This window comes from Theropithecus gelada, chromosome 10 (genome assembly GCF_003255815.1).
Source record: "Theropithecus gelada isolate Dixy chromosome 10, Tgel_1.0, whole genome shotgun sequence".
NCBI classification, from domain to species: Eukaryota; Metazoa; Chordata; class Mammalia; order Primates; family Cercopithecidae; genus Theropithecus; species Theropithecus gelada.
The window spans coordinates 26,987,905-27,005,727 of record NC_037678.1 but is presented as its reverse complement, the minus strand read 5'-3'; the positions used below and the strand labels follow the sequence as shown (position 1 = coordinate 27,005,727).

At 51.4% G+C, this 17,823-nt stretch overlaps 1 protein-coding gene and 2 pseudogenes across 1 annotated transcript; 1 reads left to right on the top strand and 2 right to left on the bottom strand.

Moving 5' to 3' along the window:
• The window catches only part of LOC112632387, a 6,346-nt pseudogene extending 763 nt beyond the window's left edge, over window positions 1-5,583 (bottom strand).
• A 3,836-nt stretch (window positions 5,584-9,419) lies between these two features.
• LOC112632541 (glutathione S-transferase theta-4-like) lies at window positions 9,420-14,951 on the bottom strand. Its single transcript, XM_025398214.1, has 5 exons — window positions 14,840-14,951; window positions 14,474-14,561; window positions 12,205-12,355; window positions 11,088-11,264; window positions 9,420-9,733 (listed from the first exon to the last, which is right to left on the bottom strand). The coding sequence occupies exons 1-5, from the start codon at window positions 14,949-14,951 to the stop codon at window positions 9,536-9,538; spliced, it is 726 nt and encodes a 241-aa protein (XP_025253999.1). The 3' UTR covers window positions 9,420-9,535.
• A 1,181-nt stretch (window positions 14,952-16,132) lies between these two features.
• LOC112632545 lies at window positions 16,133-16,500 on the top strand (annotated as a pseudogene).
• The last annotated feature ends 1,323 nt before the right edge of the window (window positions 16,501-17,823 follow it).

The following is a 17,823-nucleotide window of genomic DNA, read 5'->3' as shown; positions in this document are numbered from 1 at the left end:
TTCTTTCTTTTCTTTCTTTTTTTCTTTTCTTTCTTTTCTTTCTTTCTTTCTTTCGTTCGTTCGTTCGTTCGTTCGTTCGTTCGTTCGTTCTTTCTTTCACAGTCTCGCTCTGACTGGAGCTTGAGTGCAGTGGTATGGTCTCAGCTCACTGCAACCTCCACCTTCCAGGTTCAAGTGATTCTCCTGTCTCAGCCTCCTGAGTGTGCTACCATACCTGACTAATTTTTGTATTTTTAATATAGATGGGGTTTCACCGTGTTGCCCGGGACTGGTCTCAAACTCCCGACCTCAAGTGATCTGCACACCTTGGCCTCCCAAAATGCTGGGATTACAAGGGTGAGCCACCACGCCAGGCCTGTCTTACGGGTTTCTAAGAGCATCCTAAAGAACATTACTTTCTTCTGACATATCTTTTACCAAGATCCCTCCCAGTTTTTTGCTTGTTTTATGTTTAATCAATTTTTTCTTACACAAGATGTCCCTGTATATGTTTTTTTGTTTGTTTGTTTTGTTTTGTTTTTGAGACAGAGTTTTGCTCTTGTTGTCCAGGCTGGAGTACAATAGCGTGATCTCAGCTCACTGTAATCTCCGCCTCCCGGGTTCAAGCAATTCTCCTGACTCAGCCTCCTGAGTAGCTGGGATTACAGGCATACTGGCGCCACCACACCCGACTAATTTTGTAGTTTTAGTAGAGATGGGGTTTCTCCATGTTGGTCAGGCTGGTCTCGAACTCCCAACCTCAGGTGATCCACCCGCCCCCCGCCTCCCAACGTGCTGGGATTACAGGCATGAGCACCGCAGCTGGCGTGTATTGGTTTTTTCTCTGTTGAGCTCTCCCACTGTTCTGAGGCTTAGAAAGTCCTTTCATACCCAGATATCAGATGAACATTTATTGAAATGTCTCCTCACTTCTTCCTAGTTTGACTTTTTTCACTTAATACTTCTCCATCTAGGAATTATGTGTGTAGCAAAGTGAGGGTTTGTTTGTTTTCTACCCCTAAGGCAAGATTCCCAGGCAACCTAGAGTATGCAAAAGAGCATAGGATTAACTGCTCATAGCTCTGGAATTAAGGCACTTTAGGGGAATCATTCTTTGGCTCTGGTCCTTGGTTTCCCTTCTATGAAACAAGTTGAGTGAATTAGGCAGTCTCTGGTATTCCAGGATTTCGTCTCAGGTCTAAACAGGATTTTGTAAACTGAAAGCACCATCCCTTGGGCATCTTGGGAGGTGTCCCTGCCCTCCATGGCTCGCCTTCTGCCACATGGCCCAGCAACAGCTACTCTGCAGAGCCGTGTGCTGCCATGACAAGTACTCATGCGCGCGGGCGCGGGCCTGCAGGTCCTGGGGATACCAGTGGTCAGGCGCTTTGTGCATGCAGCTCATATGCAGCAAGATAGCCACACTGAGGGGACATGGCAGGGGCAGAAGACATGCCCTGGTCACTCTTCAGGCATTTTCTGGGGCATTTTCACTATCCCCATGATGCAGAGGAGAAACGTGAGCCTCAGAGAGGTTAGGTAACTGCCCAGGGTCACACAGCCCTCCACGGGGCCAGACTATCATCTGAACTAAGGGCAGGAAGTAAGAAACAAAATGTCATGAACTTCAGCAGGGGATCAGGGAAGGCTTCCAGGAGGAAGGGGCACCCAGTGTGAGTCTGAAGAATGAGAGCAAGTTGGGTATCTCCCCGACATATCCAAAGCATGGACAGGGCCAGGAGCAAGGCCAGCAGGGGAGAGCCTTCCAGGTGACATGGCAGCATTGCTTCCCACCCTGTCCCATCCCCTGTCCACCTATGGTGAAGCGTTGTGCAGTCTGACCCCCAGAGCTCATCATGCCTCTGTGGGTGTCGGACCCTCCAGTGATCCCAGGCTCTGAATGTGAATCCAGCTCCACCACGGAGGCACGGCGTGGCCTGGGTAAAGGACGCCACCATGCAGCCACCAACCTGGAAGCCGTTTTTGGTTTTCATTTTTCCTGCCCACCTCCGACCCTTCAGCAAACCCTGCAGTTAGAGTTTCAAGAAAAATCAGAACCGACCACCACCCCGCCCCCCAACCCTGCACCACCACCACCACCTTGGTCTGGGGCTCCAGCACTGCGGGCTGGATGACTGCAGTAGCTTTCTCACCCCTGCCAGGGGATCCTTTACGACGTAAGTCAGATCACAGTTCTCCCCTGCTCAAAACCCTCTGGCGATTCAGTCCACCTGTGGTAAGAGCCAAAGCCTTCCCAGTGTCCCATGCTACCCTCTGTCCTGACCACCTGCTCTTTCTGCTCACTGCACCCCACGCATTGGCCCACCTGGAGCCTTCGCCCTCACTCTTCCCTCCAGCCAGAACACCCTTCCCCTCATGCCTTGTGCTTTCCTACAGCTCTCTGCTCAGATGCCACCTCCTCCAGGGAGTCTTCCCTCAACATCCTACTCAACGACACATGCCCCCACTCTTAACCCTGTGTATTTTTTCCATGGCATCCATCCACATCTGATATGTTACATGTTTACATGGGTTACTGTCAGCTCCCCCTTGTATTAATGGAATGTGATCCCATGAGGGGAAGGGCGTAGACACGTTCGCTGCTCAAGTCCCAGGGCTGAAATGGGGTCTGGCCCTGGTGAGTGTTTAGCAAATAGCCACTGAAGCTTGCTGAGTGGTCCCTCGACTCTCCAGGGAAACAGTACTTGCCCCACAGGGTTTGTGGGCAAAATGGTAGCACTAAGATGCCTGGTACAGCCGCTCCTCGAAACTTAGCACTCCTTCCTTCAGAGGGCTGGGCTGGTGGTGAGGAGGCCTGGAGCAGACTGGGCCCTTTGGCCTTCTGCAAGTCCCTCCCCTCCTCCAGCCTCAGTTTCCTCATTTGTACAATGCAGGAGGGGACTTCTATAGCCCTTCTCAACACTAGGCACCTCTGCCTGCCTCAGCCCATTCTTCACCCTGGGGCTGGTGCAGGGCCCACAGTCCATGATCCAAGCCATCAACAGTGAACAGACAGACGACTGACTGGCCCCACAAGGCCTGGCAGCAGCCCAGGGACCGGTAACCTCTCAGCCAAGGTGAAGTCCCCATCCTTCAAGGCCCGGCACCTTCCTCAGAGGGTTCACCTGGGCAAAAGCAACGCTGTGATGCCGGCCTGCAGGCGAGATCAGAGAGGTGAGTGGGGAGAACCCTGAGTTATCTGAGGTCCCTGCCCACCCACACCCCAAAATCCCAGCACTAGCTTTCTGAGGCCCCTGTCTGGGAGGCATCAGGGAAGAGGAGGCCTCTCTGCTAGTCACTGGATCACAGACCCTGACCCCATCAGAGGTCCACCTTTCCTGTGTCCAGCTCCTTGAAACATGGGTCAAGGACAATTCCCTGGAGCTGTAATTCACACCCCACCCCCAGTCAGTTCCATCCATAGGTCAGACCCCTCCAGCCTCCTCCCTGAGCTCTAGGCTTGCCCCCTTTGATTCAGCTTCCTATCCCAGCTGGTGACTTAGGCCCTTCTGACCAGGCTGGGTGACTTGTCAATACCCCAGAGCCCCAGCCAGACACGTTCCCAACCCTCAGACCAACCTCATTCTTGCTAGGAATCCCTGTCCCGTTCAGCCACTCAGCCTCCAGTGGCTCAGCTCTTCTTCCTTTCCTATGCGAAACTCTCAAGGCTGCCTCCCCACTGGGGGTTCCCAGGTCTGACTCACTTTAGCACTCCAGGCCAGTGCTGGAGGCCGCATTAGGTGACTGGTTAATGTGTTTGGATTGGAGGGCCTCAGTCGAGCCAGGCTCCAGTCTGATCATAGGCCTACATGTGGGCCTCTTTGCCCTTCTACTGAATGGACATGCACACCTCTGCCCATTCTCCCTCCACAAACTACCCCCGTGTCCAGCCCCTGTTCTGCAGCAGGTGGCTCACGCTGGTTGTACCAAGGGTAGCAGTTGGGAAGAGTCAGCTGAGCAGGGGCCTCCTTCTGGCCTGCCCAGGGGGCTCTGACTCTGCTGTCTGTCCTACTGCCCAGTTATAGCCCTGCCTCCTCCACTGAATTCTGCTTCAGTTGCATTTCTCTATGCCAGCCAGACCAGCAAACACTGGAGCTCAGGGTGAGGGTGCTGGCCTTCCCTACTGCCCTGCCACAGGGCCCTCCCGCCTCTAGCCTCTAGGAGTAGCCCCTTCAGCTGGGTGAGAACCCCAATGGGATAGAGCAAGTCAGATGCAGGAAAAAGAAAAGGCAGAAGAATGCCAAGAAATGCATAAAAGTGGAAGAGACACAGGGCCAGACATGGTGGTGCATGTCTGTAATACCAACACCTTAGAAGGCTGAGGCAAGCAGATCACTTGAGCTCAGGAGTTCAAGACCAGCCTGGTCTACATGGCAAAATCACGTGTCTACACATACCAAATAAAATTTTTAAAAAGTAGCTGGGCGCGGTGGCGTGCCTGTAGTCCCAACTACTCTACTTGGGAGCAGTAAGTTGGGAGGATGGCTTGAACCTGAGAGGTCAAGGCTGCAGTGAGCCGGCATCATGCCACTGCCCTCTAGCCTGGGCTACAGAGTGAGACACTGTAAAAAAAATAAAATAAATAAATAAATAAATAATAAAAAAGTGGAAGAGGCACAGGCGGGGGTAGACAGGGACTATTTTACTTAGGAAACAAAGAGGCAGTTTCATAGTTTTTTTCAAGCACATGCAATGAAGATATTCTGGCCCCATTCCATTTCCCTACCCTCCTTCTGCACCTGCTCTGCCCTCTCTTAACCTGTATTTTGAAGAATGTTTTGTATTCACAAAGCAAAGATAAAGCCTCGATTAAAATAGACAACCAGCAGGGCATGGCAGCTCATGCCTGTCATCTCAACACTTTGGGAGGCCAAGGCAAGAGGATCGCTTGAGCCCAGGAGTTCTAGGCCAGCCTGGGAAACACAGCAAGACCTCCTCTCCATAATAATAGTAATAATAATGATAAAAAATTGGCCAGGCATATCGGTAGGCACCTGTAGTCCCAGCTACTTGAGGGTCTGAGGCGGGAGGATCGCTTGAGCCTGGAAGGTCAAGGCTGCAGTGAGCCATGATTGTGACACTGCACTCCAGCCTGAGTGATAGAGTTAGATTCTGTCTCCAAAAAGTAAAAATAATAAAATAGAAAATTATGCAATAGTTTCCACATTGGAGAGTCTGATTCTTCATATTAGTCTGCATTCCTGGCCCGACTGCAAAGCAGTGTGGACAGGCGGGGATCCGCAGCCAATATCCCCTGGGCCCAGCTGCCCAGCCCACCTTCAGTCAGCTCCACTGACTAAGGCTTATCCCTAAGCCTCATTTTCAGGGAGGTGGGTTTGAGAGCTATTATCCCACATCCTTGCTTAGTGCCCTGTGAATAAATCTTTTCTCTTTTGCAAAACTCGTATCATGTTGATTAATTTACTGTGAGATGCCAGGCATTGTTGGAAACCTCTGGGTAGGCCTCACAGGGCCTCAGCCATCTGGGGGAGGCATTAGCTGGACTGTAATGGGAAGCCCGAAGGGGTTGCCGTTCTTCTTGGCGAAGATGTAGACTGCATGGCAGGGCTGGGACAGCAGGTCCAGGTACAGCTCCAGACCCATGGCAGGGGCAATGGGGTGGGGCGTGGAAGGGCAGATCTAAACCTAGGGAACGGGTCCTGGGGACAAGCCCGGGAGACAGGCCCAGGAACAGGAACTGTGGGCAGGAATGGCTGGTGGGGGGCGGCAGGCAGCAACGGCTGGGGCTAGGTGAGGGTTGGGCAGGAACTGCTGGGTCGCTGAGCCTGCAGAGGTGCACCACACCAGGAGCCCTGAGTCCGGCCACGCCCTCTTCACTCATCTGTTGGCTCCGGAGAACTTTGGGTCAATCAGTGGCATGTCTGCTCCCTCACCACCCCTTTCTGGGAATCTAGGCTGCAGGTATATTTCCCGATAAAAGGGAAGAGGAGAAAGGTGGTGCAGCAGCCTCCTTGCCCAGTGCCTGGGCCCAGTGCCCAGGATGGAGGCCAGAGAGGAAGGGTAGCTGGCTGCCTGCGGGGCTGCCAGCCCCACACCTCATGAAGGAATGAACTCTCCCTCCCAAGTCGCATTTATTACAGTCCAGCTAATGCCTCCCCCAGATGGCTGAGGCCCTGTGAGGCCTACCCGGAAGTTTCCAACAATGCCTGGCATCTCACAGTAAATTAATCAACATCATACGAGTTTTGCAAAAGAGAAAAGATTTATTCACAGGGCACCAAGCAAGGATGTGGGATAATAGCTCTCAAACCCACCTCCCTGAAAATGAGGCTTAGGGATAAGCCTTGCTTCCAAGCAATAGAGCACAGACCCCAGCCACACTCAAGGGGAGGGGGCTATACAAGGATGTGAATACCAGTCTGCCTGCCTCGTGGGCCTGCAACGCCGAAGGGCCATGCACTTGGTTTAAAGCTTTGCTGTTGCCATCTTGACATTCTTAACAATTTAAAAATAAGGGTCCCCACATTTTCCTGTGTAGCCAGTCCTGTCCAAGGAGTCCGAAGAGCTCACGAGGGTGGACAAGGCACTGTCTGCTCTGGGCAGCGATGGGGCCACTAACAGCTGGTCTCCCATCTCCCAGCCCCTACCCCAGGGCCACACCTTCCCCGTGGTCTCTCACATTCTTGTTTTTTTTTTTTTCCTGAGACAGGGTCCTGCTGTTACCCAGGCTAGAGTGAGTGCAGTGGTGCAAACTTAGCTTACTGCAGCCTCGACCTGGGCTCAAACAATCCTTCTGCCTCAGCCTCCCGTGTAACTCAGACCACCAGAGCATGTCACCATGCTTGGCTGATTTTTTGACTTTGTAGAAACGAGTTTGCACTTTGTTTCCCAGGGTGGCCTCAAATTCCTGGGCTCAAGTGATCCTCCCACCTCAGCCTCCCAAAGTGCTGGGATTACAAAGATGTGATCCACCGCCCCGGCCTCTCTCACATTCTTGACATTTAAAGTTACCGTCATTAACAAGGAACATGGTTACACTCAAATTTACTCAAGAAAAAACTCTTTTCTCCATTAAAGAGATATGTGGCCTAGCTGCTTCCTACTCTAGTTGAGGTCTTCTTTTTCCTTTTTCTTCTTCTTCTCTCTTGTTTTTCAGAGATGAGGTCCTGCTATGTTGCCCAGGTTGGTCTCAAAGTTCTAGCCTCAAGAGACCCTCCTGCCTTGTCCTTCCAAAGTGTTGGGATTACGGGTGTGAGCCACTCTGTCCAGCCTCAAACTGTGCTCATTAGATCAGCAGCAGCAGCAGCCTTGCCTGGGAGCTTGTTAGAAATATACTACCAGGCTCCCACCCCTAAACCCAGACCTACTGAATCAGACAGAGTCTGTATTTTCATAAGATCCTCAGGTGATCCAAATGCGCCTCAAACTTCGAGGAGCTTTGATCCAGAACCTGCGCTGGAGGCCACCGGGGGCCACCCTGTTCCTCACAGACTGCAAGTCACGTTTTTTTTCTTGACTCTTCTCTCTGTCCCAATGTCTCCTTCTCTCTGTGTCTGACCCTGAGGACCCTATGACATCTTCTCAGGGGAGTTTCCACTGCCAAAGGCCTGATTCTCTCTTTTTTTTTTGAGACGGAGTTTCACTCTTCGTTGCCCAGGCTGGAGTGCAGTGGCATGATCTCTGCTCACCACAACCTCTGCCTCCCGGGTTCAAGCGATTCTCCGGCCTCAGCCTCCCGAGTAGCTGGGATTACAGGCATGCACCACCACGCCTGGCTAATTTTTTGTATTTTTGGTAGAGACAGGGTTTCTCCATGTTGGTCAGACTGGTCTCGAACTCCTGAACTCAGATGATCTGCCCACCTCAGCCTCCCAAAGTGCTGGGATTACAGGCATGAGCCACTGTGCCCAACTGCCAGAGGCCTGATTCCCTAGAATCTGATGGGCTCTTCTAGACATCAATCTCTACCTGGGCTCTTGTTGAAGAAGCCAATCAGCTCGTTGGTTGGAGCTCACGTCATATAAAACATGGCCACCTTCCAAGCCCTGTGTGTGGACAATGAGATAGGGACAAGTAGGCATATCACGTTCTGATACCTGGGCCCACGTCTGTCCTCAGGCCCCCAGGATATGCTTTTATGGGGAGTTTTCCTCCCTTCCCCCAATATGGTCACTCATAATTTTACACCCAACAGTCAAACAGAAGTGGAAGCTATAGGGTTTCATGAAAATAATAGGCTAGGCTGTGGGGCTGAGTAAAAGGTGCTGGACTGCGGTAGGTCTTACTCCAAGATGGCCAAATGGAAGGGCTTTTAGCTTTCTTTGTTTTTGTTTTATATCTTGAGACAAAATGTTCAATTTCTACACTTTAGAATAAAAAGAGCTATACTTTATGTTTCATATTTTTTGTATGCTTCCTTCCATACTCTTTTGAACAATGCAATCATATTTTCATTATAAGGTATAATTCACATACCATAATGTCCACACTTTCAAAGTATACTTTAAAATTCAATTGGTTTAAAGTCAATTCAGTGGTTTTTAGTATATTAACCAAGTTTTGTCACCATCACAATGATCTAATTCTAGATCATTTTCATCACCCCAAAGAGAAACTCTGTACCCATTAAACAGTCACTCCCCATTTCCCTCTTCTCCTAGCCCCTGGTAACCATTCATCTACTTTCTACCTCTGTGGACAGGAAGTATTTGCCTCTTCTGGACATTTCACTCAAATGGAATAATGAAATATGTCACCTGTTATGACTGGCTTCTTTCATTTAGCATTATGTTGTCAAGATTCATCCATGTTGTAGCATATCACAGTACTTCATCCCTTCTTATGGCTGAATTATATTCTATTTTATGTATACACCACATTGTGTTTATCCATTCACCAGTTGATGGACTTTTGCATTGATTCTATGTTTCAGCTATTGTGAATATTGCTGTGATGAACGTTCATGTGCAAGTTTTTGTCTAGACATATGTCTTCAGTCTTCTTGGTATATACCTAGGAATGGAGTTGCTGGATAATATAACTCTATGTTGCCCGGGCGCAGTGGCGCACGCTTGTAATCCCAGCACTTTGGGAGGCTGAGCTGGGTGGATCACCTGAGCTCAGGAGTTCGAGAAAAATACAAAAAAAAATTAGTTGGGTGTGGTGGCATGTGCCTGTAATCCCAGCTACTCGTGAGGCAGGAGGATCACTTGAATTTGGGAGGCGGAGATTGCAGTGAGCCCAGATTGTGCCACTGCACTCCAGTCTGAGTGACAGAGTGAGACTTCATCTCAAAAAAAAAAAAAAAAAAAAAAGAAAGTGGAGTACTGAAGTCACCAACTATTATTACTGACAATGTAGCCACATTTAACCCTTTACTTTTAAAATTCTTTTTGGAAACTGGAAGGATCTGTAACCACCACCCACTCCCACATCAGACCCTGTGCATACGCCAACTATCTGTTGCTCAGCAGCTGTGATGGTTGTTCCAGCTCTTTATTAGGCAAAGAAGAGGTGTCTTTTTTAGCATTTCCTTTAAGGAAGGTGGCTCAGATTGTTGAGCCAGCCAGGCCCTGCAGGATGGCTGCAATTAGGATCACAAGTACTTCTCCCGAAACTCACAGATTCTCTGCGTGACCATTGGATCCAATGTTGAAAAGTCCCAGTTGGCCAACTGCATTAGTCGATCGTGGGCCTCCTTAAAGAGGCCAGAGCCAATATTCAGCTCCACCCGCATGCGCCACTCAGCTAGCTTGGAGCTGTTGAGGAAGACATTATAGTTGGCTGCCATGGGCTGTGGATAGACAAAGAGGAAGATGTGGTGAGCCTGGGGACCAGCCCCACCTGGGTCCTCTCCCACAGCCTCAGGCCCCCGCCTCCAACATCTGCCTCTGCAAAGAAATAGGCTGCTGACCCCCAAGGCCTGAGCAAGGGGGTCGCAGATTATGTAATAGATGTACATGGGGATGGAGGATCCAGAATCCCCCAGGGTCTCTGGTCACTGCTCTTCTTGCTCTAAGCCTTCTGGACCATGCTGAGAGGGCTCCCGGCCCAGGCAGCTCCCACTTCTCCAGCCTGCGACCTCACATGAATTCTGCCTTCTTCCAAGGAAACCCCTTATCCCAGGGGTGTATATGTGGATGAGGGAGAGAACTCAGGTTTTTTTCCCCATGTTTAACCTCCGACTGTGATCAGGCTCAGGGGCTAGAATGGGAGACCTGGCAAGCAGTCTACCCTGCAGTTTGGCTGGTTCACTAAGACAGTCTACCCTGGACTTTGGCTTTGCACCCAAGGTCTTTGGGAAGCCCAAGAAGGGGTGGGTGGTGGGTGACATGTAAGGGGTGGGGGCAAAGCATATGTCTGAGCCCTCGGGGCAGGCCAGAATGATTTTTCCTGGTGCTGGTCCGCACTGCAAACAGACCAAAGAGACTAATTTTCATATGAGCCAGAGATCTCTGGGATGAGGAAAGGAACACTGCATTTCCTGGCCAAGCCACCAGGATCCCAGGTGCCTCCTCCTGGGCATAGCTCTGGCTGATATGAAAATTAGTCTCTTTGGTCAGTGTGCAGTGCCCTAGCTGGTGTGTAGGATGGCCAGTTTAGACCCTGGCCAGTGTCTTGAGAGGCAGAACTGGTCACCCTCCCCTGCATGGAGAGGCCACATAAATGCCCCATACTCAGGTGTGCCTCCAAATGCACAGTGGATGCCCCTCAGACCCAGCCAGGAGAGCTGTCCTCCATAGCTGTCTGTCTGGAGCTCTGGGAACGAGGCAGGGCCAGAAGGACCCCCACGGCACCAATGAACATTTCCTGGAGAGTCCAGCAAGAGGAGGCGGTATCTGGGATGCTGGTGGATTGACCAGGAAATGCAGTGTTCTTCTCTATCCCAGGCTCACCCTCCAGCTCCTCCCACACCAAAGAATCTTTGTCAAATGTGGAGAACTGTGATCCTCCCTGATTGATAACATTCTGTGCTTCCTGTTGCCCCCAGATTGAGTCCAGGCCCCCAGACCTGGCTCCCACAGCCCCCATGGCAGCTCTACCTGCCTTTCCCGCCTCTCCAGCCTATCCTCAAGTGATGGCCCTACTGGTCACAGAGGAGTCCCACCTCTGCCCAAAGTCTAACCCTCCTCCACCCCAACCCACACCTGCATCATCTCCACCACGGCCACCAAGTCAGCCAGTGAGATTTGATCCCCGGTGAGGAACATCTTATCCTGCAGAAAATACTCCTCGAAGAGCCGCAGGCTGTTCTTCACCTCTTCCACTGCATGCTCCATCTTCTCAGCTGAAACTTCCTCTCCTGTTATCTTTGGGATCAGCAACTGGCCAGGGTTGGGAAGAGGAGGGAAGAGGAGGCTGCACTCCAGGGCCACCTGCCCTGCCTGGTCTCTGTACTCTTGTCTGCTGGATAGATACTGGACAGTTCCCAGGACGTAAAGTAGTTTCACCTCTTGTAGCAGTTCTGATTGGTGGAAGTTGCTGGGAACCATGTGTTCACAAGGATTTGGGGAGCTCAGCAGGTGTAAATCCTGTGATTGTTTAGTGATGCCTATCACAGGCATAGAATTCGAAGTAGGAACACATGTACTGGTTATTTGTCATCTTCCAATTTTCTATAGGCCTTTTCTCTTTTTTCTTTCTCTCTTTCTTTTTTTTTTTAGAGATGGAATCTCACTCTGTTGCCCAGGCTGGAGTGCAATGGCACAATCTTGGCTCACTGCCAACTTCACCTCCTGGGTTCAAACTATTCTCCTGCCTCAGCCTCCTGAGTAGCTGGGATTACAGGTGCCCATCACCACACACAGTGAATAATTTTGTATTTTTAGTAGAGACAGTGTTTCACAATGTTGGCCAGGTAGGTCTTGAACTCCTGACCTCCAGTGATCCGCCTGCCTCAGCCTCCCAAAGTACTGGGATTACAGTTGTGAGCCACCGCGCCCGGCCTTCTGTGGGCCTTTTGACGCTGAGATTCTCTAGTTCGGAATGAAATGCCTCGAATGCTGTCCTGGGTGAGTCATATCAGCCGCTCCTGTATGCCCTTCCCCTCACCCTAATAAGACTCTTTCATGCCCATTGTTTCAGTTCACACTCCTCACAGCTCCGTAAGGCAGGCAGGAGAAGGAGCTGAGGAAATGAGGCCCAGAGAGGGAGGGAGACTTACTCACTAGAGTTCACCGGCAATCAACAGGGCCAGCACTGGCCACCAGCCTCCCTGACTCCCTTGTGCCCTTGTCCCCAGGCCCCGGAAGTGATCCTGCTCACCTTGAGCCAGACTATCTTCTTCATGGGCAGCTGAAAGGCCGTGTGTTGCCAAGCCATGAACTCCTCCACACGGGCACGTGTGTGCAGGTCTGGCGGGTACCAGTGTAATGGAGCGCTGTACTTGCGGCACAGGTAGTAGAGGATGGCCACACTGCAGAAAGGGCCGGTCAGGGGCACTGCCCTTGCCTTCCTGAGTGCACTGCGTCAACTACCCTGGTGTGGACTGGGCCCAGCTGCTGGGGCTTCCAGAGCAAGGAGAAGCCCAAATGGCCCCGGGAAAGGCCTTCACCAGGGCTGTCTGTCTGACAGTCAGTAAGGGCAGGGAAGGAGCCCTGCAGGGTGAGTAGGAGTTGGGGGCTGGTGGTGTAACAAAGAGTAGGCCAGCAAGGGGAACAACACATGTCAAATCAGGATGCTGAGGCGGGTGGATCGCTTGAGTCCAAGAATCTGAGGCTGCAGTGAGCCAAGATCACACCACTGCACTCCAGCTTGGGTGAAGGAGCAAGTCCTTTTTGAAAAACAGAAACAGTCCGGGCACGATGGCTCACACATGTAATCTTGGCACTTTGGGAGGCCAAGGTGGGCAGATCCCTTGAGGCCAGGAGTTGGAGACCATGGCCAACATGGTGAAACCCTGTCTCTACTAAAATGAAATACAAAAATTAGCTGGGTGTGGTGACACACACCTGTAATCCCAGCTACTTGGGAGGCTGAGGCACAGAAGTTACTTGAACCTGAGAGGCAGAGGTTGTAGTGAGCCAAGATTGTGCCACTGCACTCCAGCCTGGGCCACAAAGCAAGACTCTGTCTCAAAAAACCAACAAAGAAAAACACATGCTGAAATACCAGGGTAAGGGCAGCAAGGTGAATCTGAAGAACGGAGAGTAGGTGGGTGCAACTGGAAGGAGGGTGGGGGTGGTTGGGGAGTGGTGAGGCAGCAAGAGACACTGTGGAGGCCACAGAGGGTAGCCCCAGGAGATGCAGGGAGGTTATGGACTTAATCCGTCAGATTAGGTGTTATATAAGCCAGGGCATGAAAGGATCCATCTCTCTGGTGCTGGATGGAGGGTGAGCCCGAGGGGGCAGAATGGATGACAGCAGGGCCAGCAACTATCGGGAAGGTTGTGGTGTCCGGGAATGGTGGAGGTCATGGGGACAGAGGGAAGGGGACGGAGGGGAGACATGCTTCGGAGGGGTGTCCTAGGCCTTGCTGATTGATGGCTGGTGTGGGAACCTCCACAGGACAAGTGCTCCTTTGTTATCATCAACAGCAACCTTGCCAAGGTAAAAAGGTTAGGGCATGGAGAGAGCTACCGATTAGAGAGTGGCGGGAGAGACAGCAACTGGCTGCAAGATTCAGAACTTGTTTGGATCCTGATCCAAACAAACTGCCAAGAAAACATTTAGGAGATAATCAGGGAGTTTTGAACAGGAACCAGACATTAGATGAAATCCAGGACTTATTGTTAATTTTATGAGGTATCTTAATGGTAATGTAGTGTTCCTACCCTCTATCCTAGCCCAGGCTGGAGTGCAGTGGTGCAATCAGAGTTCACTGCAGTCGTGAACTCCTGGCCTCAAGCAATCCTCCCGTGTCAGCCTCTCAAAGTGCTGGGATTATAGACATGAGCCACCTTGCCCAGCCTGTTGCTTTTTTTTTTTTTTTAAAGAACTCTTATCTCTGAGAGGTATGTTCCTAAACATTTGATTGATTTATTTACTTACTTGTTTTTATTTTTGAGATGGGGTCTCGCCCTGTTGCCCAGGCTGAAGTACAATGGCTCAATCTTGGCTCACTGCAACCTCTGCCTCCCGGGCTCAAGCAGTCTTTTCACCTCAGCCTCCTGAGCAGCTGACTACAGGTGTGGGCCACCATGCTGGCGAATTTTTATATTTGTTGTAGAGATGGGGGTTTCGGCATGTTGTCCAGGCAAGGCTGGTCTTGAACTCCTGAGCTCCGGCCATCCACCCGCTTCAGTCTCCCAAAGTGCTGGGATTGCAGGTGTGTGCTGGCCCCTAAACATTTATGACTGGAATGATGGGGTATCTGGAAAGCAGGGGAACAGAAATGATGTAAAATGGACCCCAAGTTGGCAACAGTCGGAGCTGGACAATGGGTTTGTGGGGTTCCTCATGCCCCTCATTAGTTAGTATTCACTCTCCTTTAGTGTATGTGTGAGGTTTTCCATGGTGAAATAGACAAATGCTCGCACTGAGTGTCCCAGGAGGAGCAGAGACAGATGGTGCAAGGGCCCTGGGGAAGACTTACCTTTCACTTAAGATAAATTTCCCATCTTTGAGGCTGGGCAGCTTCCTGAGGGGGTTGATGTCAATGTATTCTTTGCTGTGGTGGTGACCTAGGAGGGGCAGGGAAGTTATGAGGCTGTGGGACTCCAGGGGAGAGAGAACTGAGACTCCCAGAGACACAAATGCCTCCTGCTGAGGCAGGAGAATGGCATGAACCTGGGAGGTGGAGCTTGCGGTGAGCCGAGATCGTACCACTGCACTACAGCCTGGGTGACAGAGCCAGACTCTGTCTCAAAAAAAAAAAAAAAGAAAAAGAAAAAAACAAGCCCCAATGTGTGTGCCCTACCTCCCCCAGGACCAGGCCTGCCAGGTAGCACTGGGAGCTAACCTTTCAGCAGATCCACAAACTGAAAGTTGAACCGGATGTCATGCTTCTTCGAGAAGATGTAGACGGCACGGCAGGGTGCTGACAGCAGGTCCATGTAGAGCTCCAGGGCCATGTTGAGACACATGCAGGGCCCCACAGCCGCAGCTGGCCAGCCACAGACCTGGGCCTATGTCTGGCCAGAGTCCCTGGCCCTGTGCCCTCTCCAATATGGGCCCAGGACCCTGTGTTTCCCAGGGAAACTTCTTGTTCCCCTTTGTGTTGTCATAAGGCCAGGAAGCCTGCAATTCTTACGGCAGCAAGGATTCTAAGGAGGCCCAGGAGTACACTGGGGAGAGACCTGTGGCAAAGGTGTGGCAGCTGTGACCCTAGTCTCCCTCTTCCACGTGTGCCTGTGCCCCGTGGCACCACCTCACAGACACCCTGTCTGAGAAGGGATTATGTCTGGGAATTCCCATGGCTGGACTTGCATTGCAGAACCTGATGAAAGGGGCTTTGCAGGGTCCAGAATGAGGAAGAGGCAACGAGAATGATCCCTGGAAGATTCTAGAAGTAGAGACTGGGAGTATCCACAGGTGAATGGAGCCTGAACTAGACTGAAAAGGAATTGGGAGAAAGAGACACAGGAGCCCAGGAGCTTCGGAGTAGTGGGGACACCACCACCAGGAAGTCAGGGGGCACGCGGCAATAAAAGTCACAGATGCAATAAAACTTTTAACATATTGTTGTATAATGTACAATAATGTATAAAAATACACCCCCATACATTATTGTTCCAACTCTAGCCCTATGTATTGCCCTCCTCACATGAATCCCTCTGCCCATACCCCACTCTCTAGTTAATGTTAACGTAGGTCTCCTGTTTATATTAGCCACATCAAGCCTAGCTGTGTACTCTATCCTGTGATCCGGATGAGCATCTAATTGGAAATATGCATTAATAGGTGCACTACGCACAGTGGCCCAAGCAATCTCATATGAAGTCACTCTAGCTATTATCCTCCTAGCAGTCCTCTTAATAAGTGGTTCATTTAATTTGTATATACTCATTGGAACACAAGAATTTCTCTGGCTGCTGCTACCATCATGAGCTCTGGCTGTAATATGATTTATTTCCATACTAGCAGAAACCAACTGAGCCTCTTTCGACCTAACAGAGGGGGAATCAGAATTAGTCTCGAGCTTCAATGTCAAATATGCTGCAGGCCCATTTGCCTACAGCACAGTATATAAATATCATTATAATAAATGCCCTGAGGGCCGCGAGAGGTTTCCGGGTGCAGTGCACAGGAGACCATGTCTGCGGACAGCAGCTGCAGCCAGACCCCAAGCCGGGCCATCCCCGCCACTTGCCAGGTGGTGCTCGGCAAAGGCATGCAGCTCTGGCCCGCCCGGGGAATACAGCATGACCGGCCCCCAGCGGCATGCTCTTCAGCACCTCTCCAGGAGGTACCAGAGTCATCTACCACCGGAAATTCCTGATGGAGTGTCGAAACTGACCCGTGACCAAAACACCCCCGAGGGATCAGCCCGCCGTTCCCGGGGTCATCAGCTCTGCCAGTGATGATCCCCCTCCACGGAAGCCAACCAGGGCCACCTGCGCAGTAGTCCAGAAGATAAGAGGGGTGGGCGGTGAAGAAGCACAGTTCCAAATGGACATTTAAAGCACCAGCCGGCCGGGCGCGGTGGCTCAAGCCTGTAATCCCAGCACTTTGGGAGGCCGAGACGGGCGGATCACGAGGTCAGGAGGTCGAGACCATCCTGGCTAACCCGGTGAAACCCCGTCTCTACTAAAAAATACAAAAAACTAGCCGGGCGAGGTGGCGGGCGCCTGTAGTCCCAGGTACTCGGGAGGCTGAGGCAGGAGAATGACGTGAACCCAGGAGGCGGAGCTTGCAGTGAGCTGAGATCCAGCCACTGCACTCCAGCCTGGGCGACAGAGAGAGACTCCGTCTCAAAAAAAAAAAAAAAAAAAGCACCAGCCATTGTGTGGAGCACTGCCAAGGGACCCCTCAGGCCCTTCCCGGAGGAGTCCCACCAGCCAGACCTTATGAAAGTGATCATACTGGGCAGACGTTGGCCTGGGGTTGGCCACCCCACCCCTCTCTCCCTCACTCAGGGCACCTGCCCCCTCCTCTTTGTGAACACCAGCAGGTAGCTCCTTGCCTCCGCTGATGCAGGAGCTGCTGCCCCAAGGGGAGTGACCCCTGCCAGCACACCCTGCAGCTGAAGGCCAGGAAATGGACAAGAACAAACCCTTTCTTCCAAATGATCAGCTCTTCCAGCCCCTCGCTGCTGGGGGCCCAACCACCCCTTCCTTAGGTTGATGTGCCTGGGAAAGCTCCCCTCCCCTCCTTCCCTAAGAGAGGAAATAAAAGCCACGTTCGCCCTAGGGCAAAAAATAAATAAACAATAAATAATAAACACCCTAACCACTATTGTCTTCCTAGGAGCACTGCATAACATATATATGCCAGAACTCTATACCACAAATTTCGTCACTCGAACTCTCATTTTAACAAGCCTTTTTTAATGAATTGGAACATCATACTCCCGATCCCATTATGATCAGCTCATACATCTCCTATGAAAAAGTTTTCTACCACTCACACTAGTACTTTCATATGACATTTCTCCATGCCAGTCCTAACCTCCAGCATCCCACCCCAAACATAAAAAATATGTCCCACAAAAGAGTTACTTTGAAGGCCGGGCGCGGTGGCTCACCCCTGTCATCCCAGCACTTTGGGAGGCCGAGGCAGGTGGATCACGAGGTCAGGAGATCGAGACCATCCTGGCTAACATGGTGAAATCCCGTCTCTACTAAAAACACAAAAAACTAGCTGGGCGTGGTGGCGGGCACCTGTAGTCCCAGCTACTCGGAGGCCGAGGCAGGAGAATGGCGTGAACCCGGGAGGCGGAGCTTGCAGTGAGCCGAGATCGCGCCACTGCACTCCAGCCTGGGTGACACAGCGAGACTCCATCTC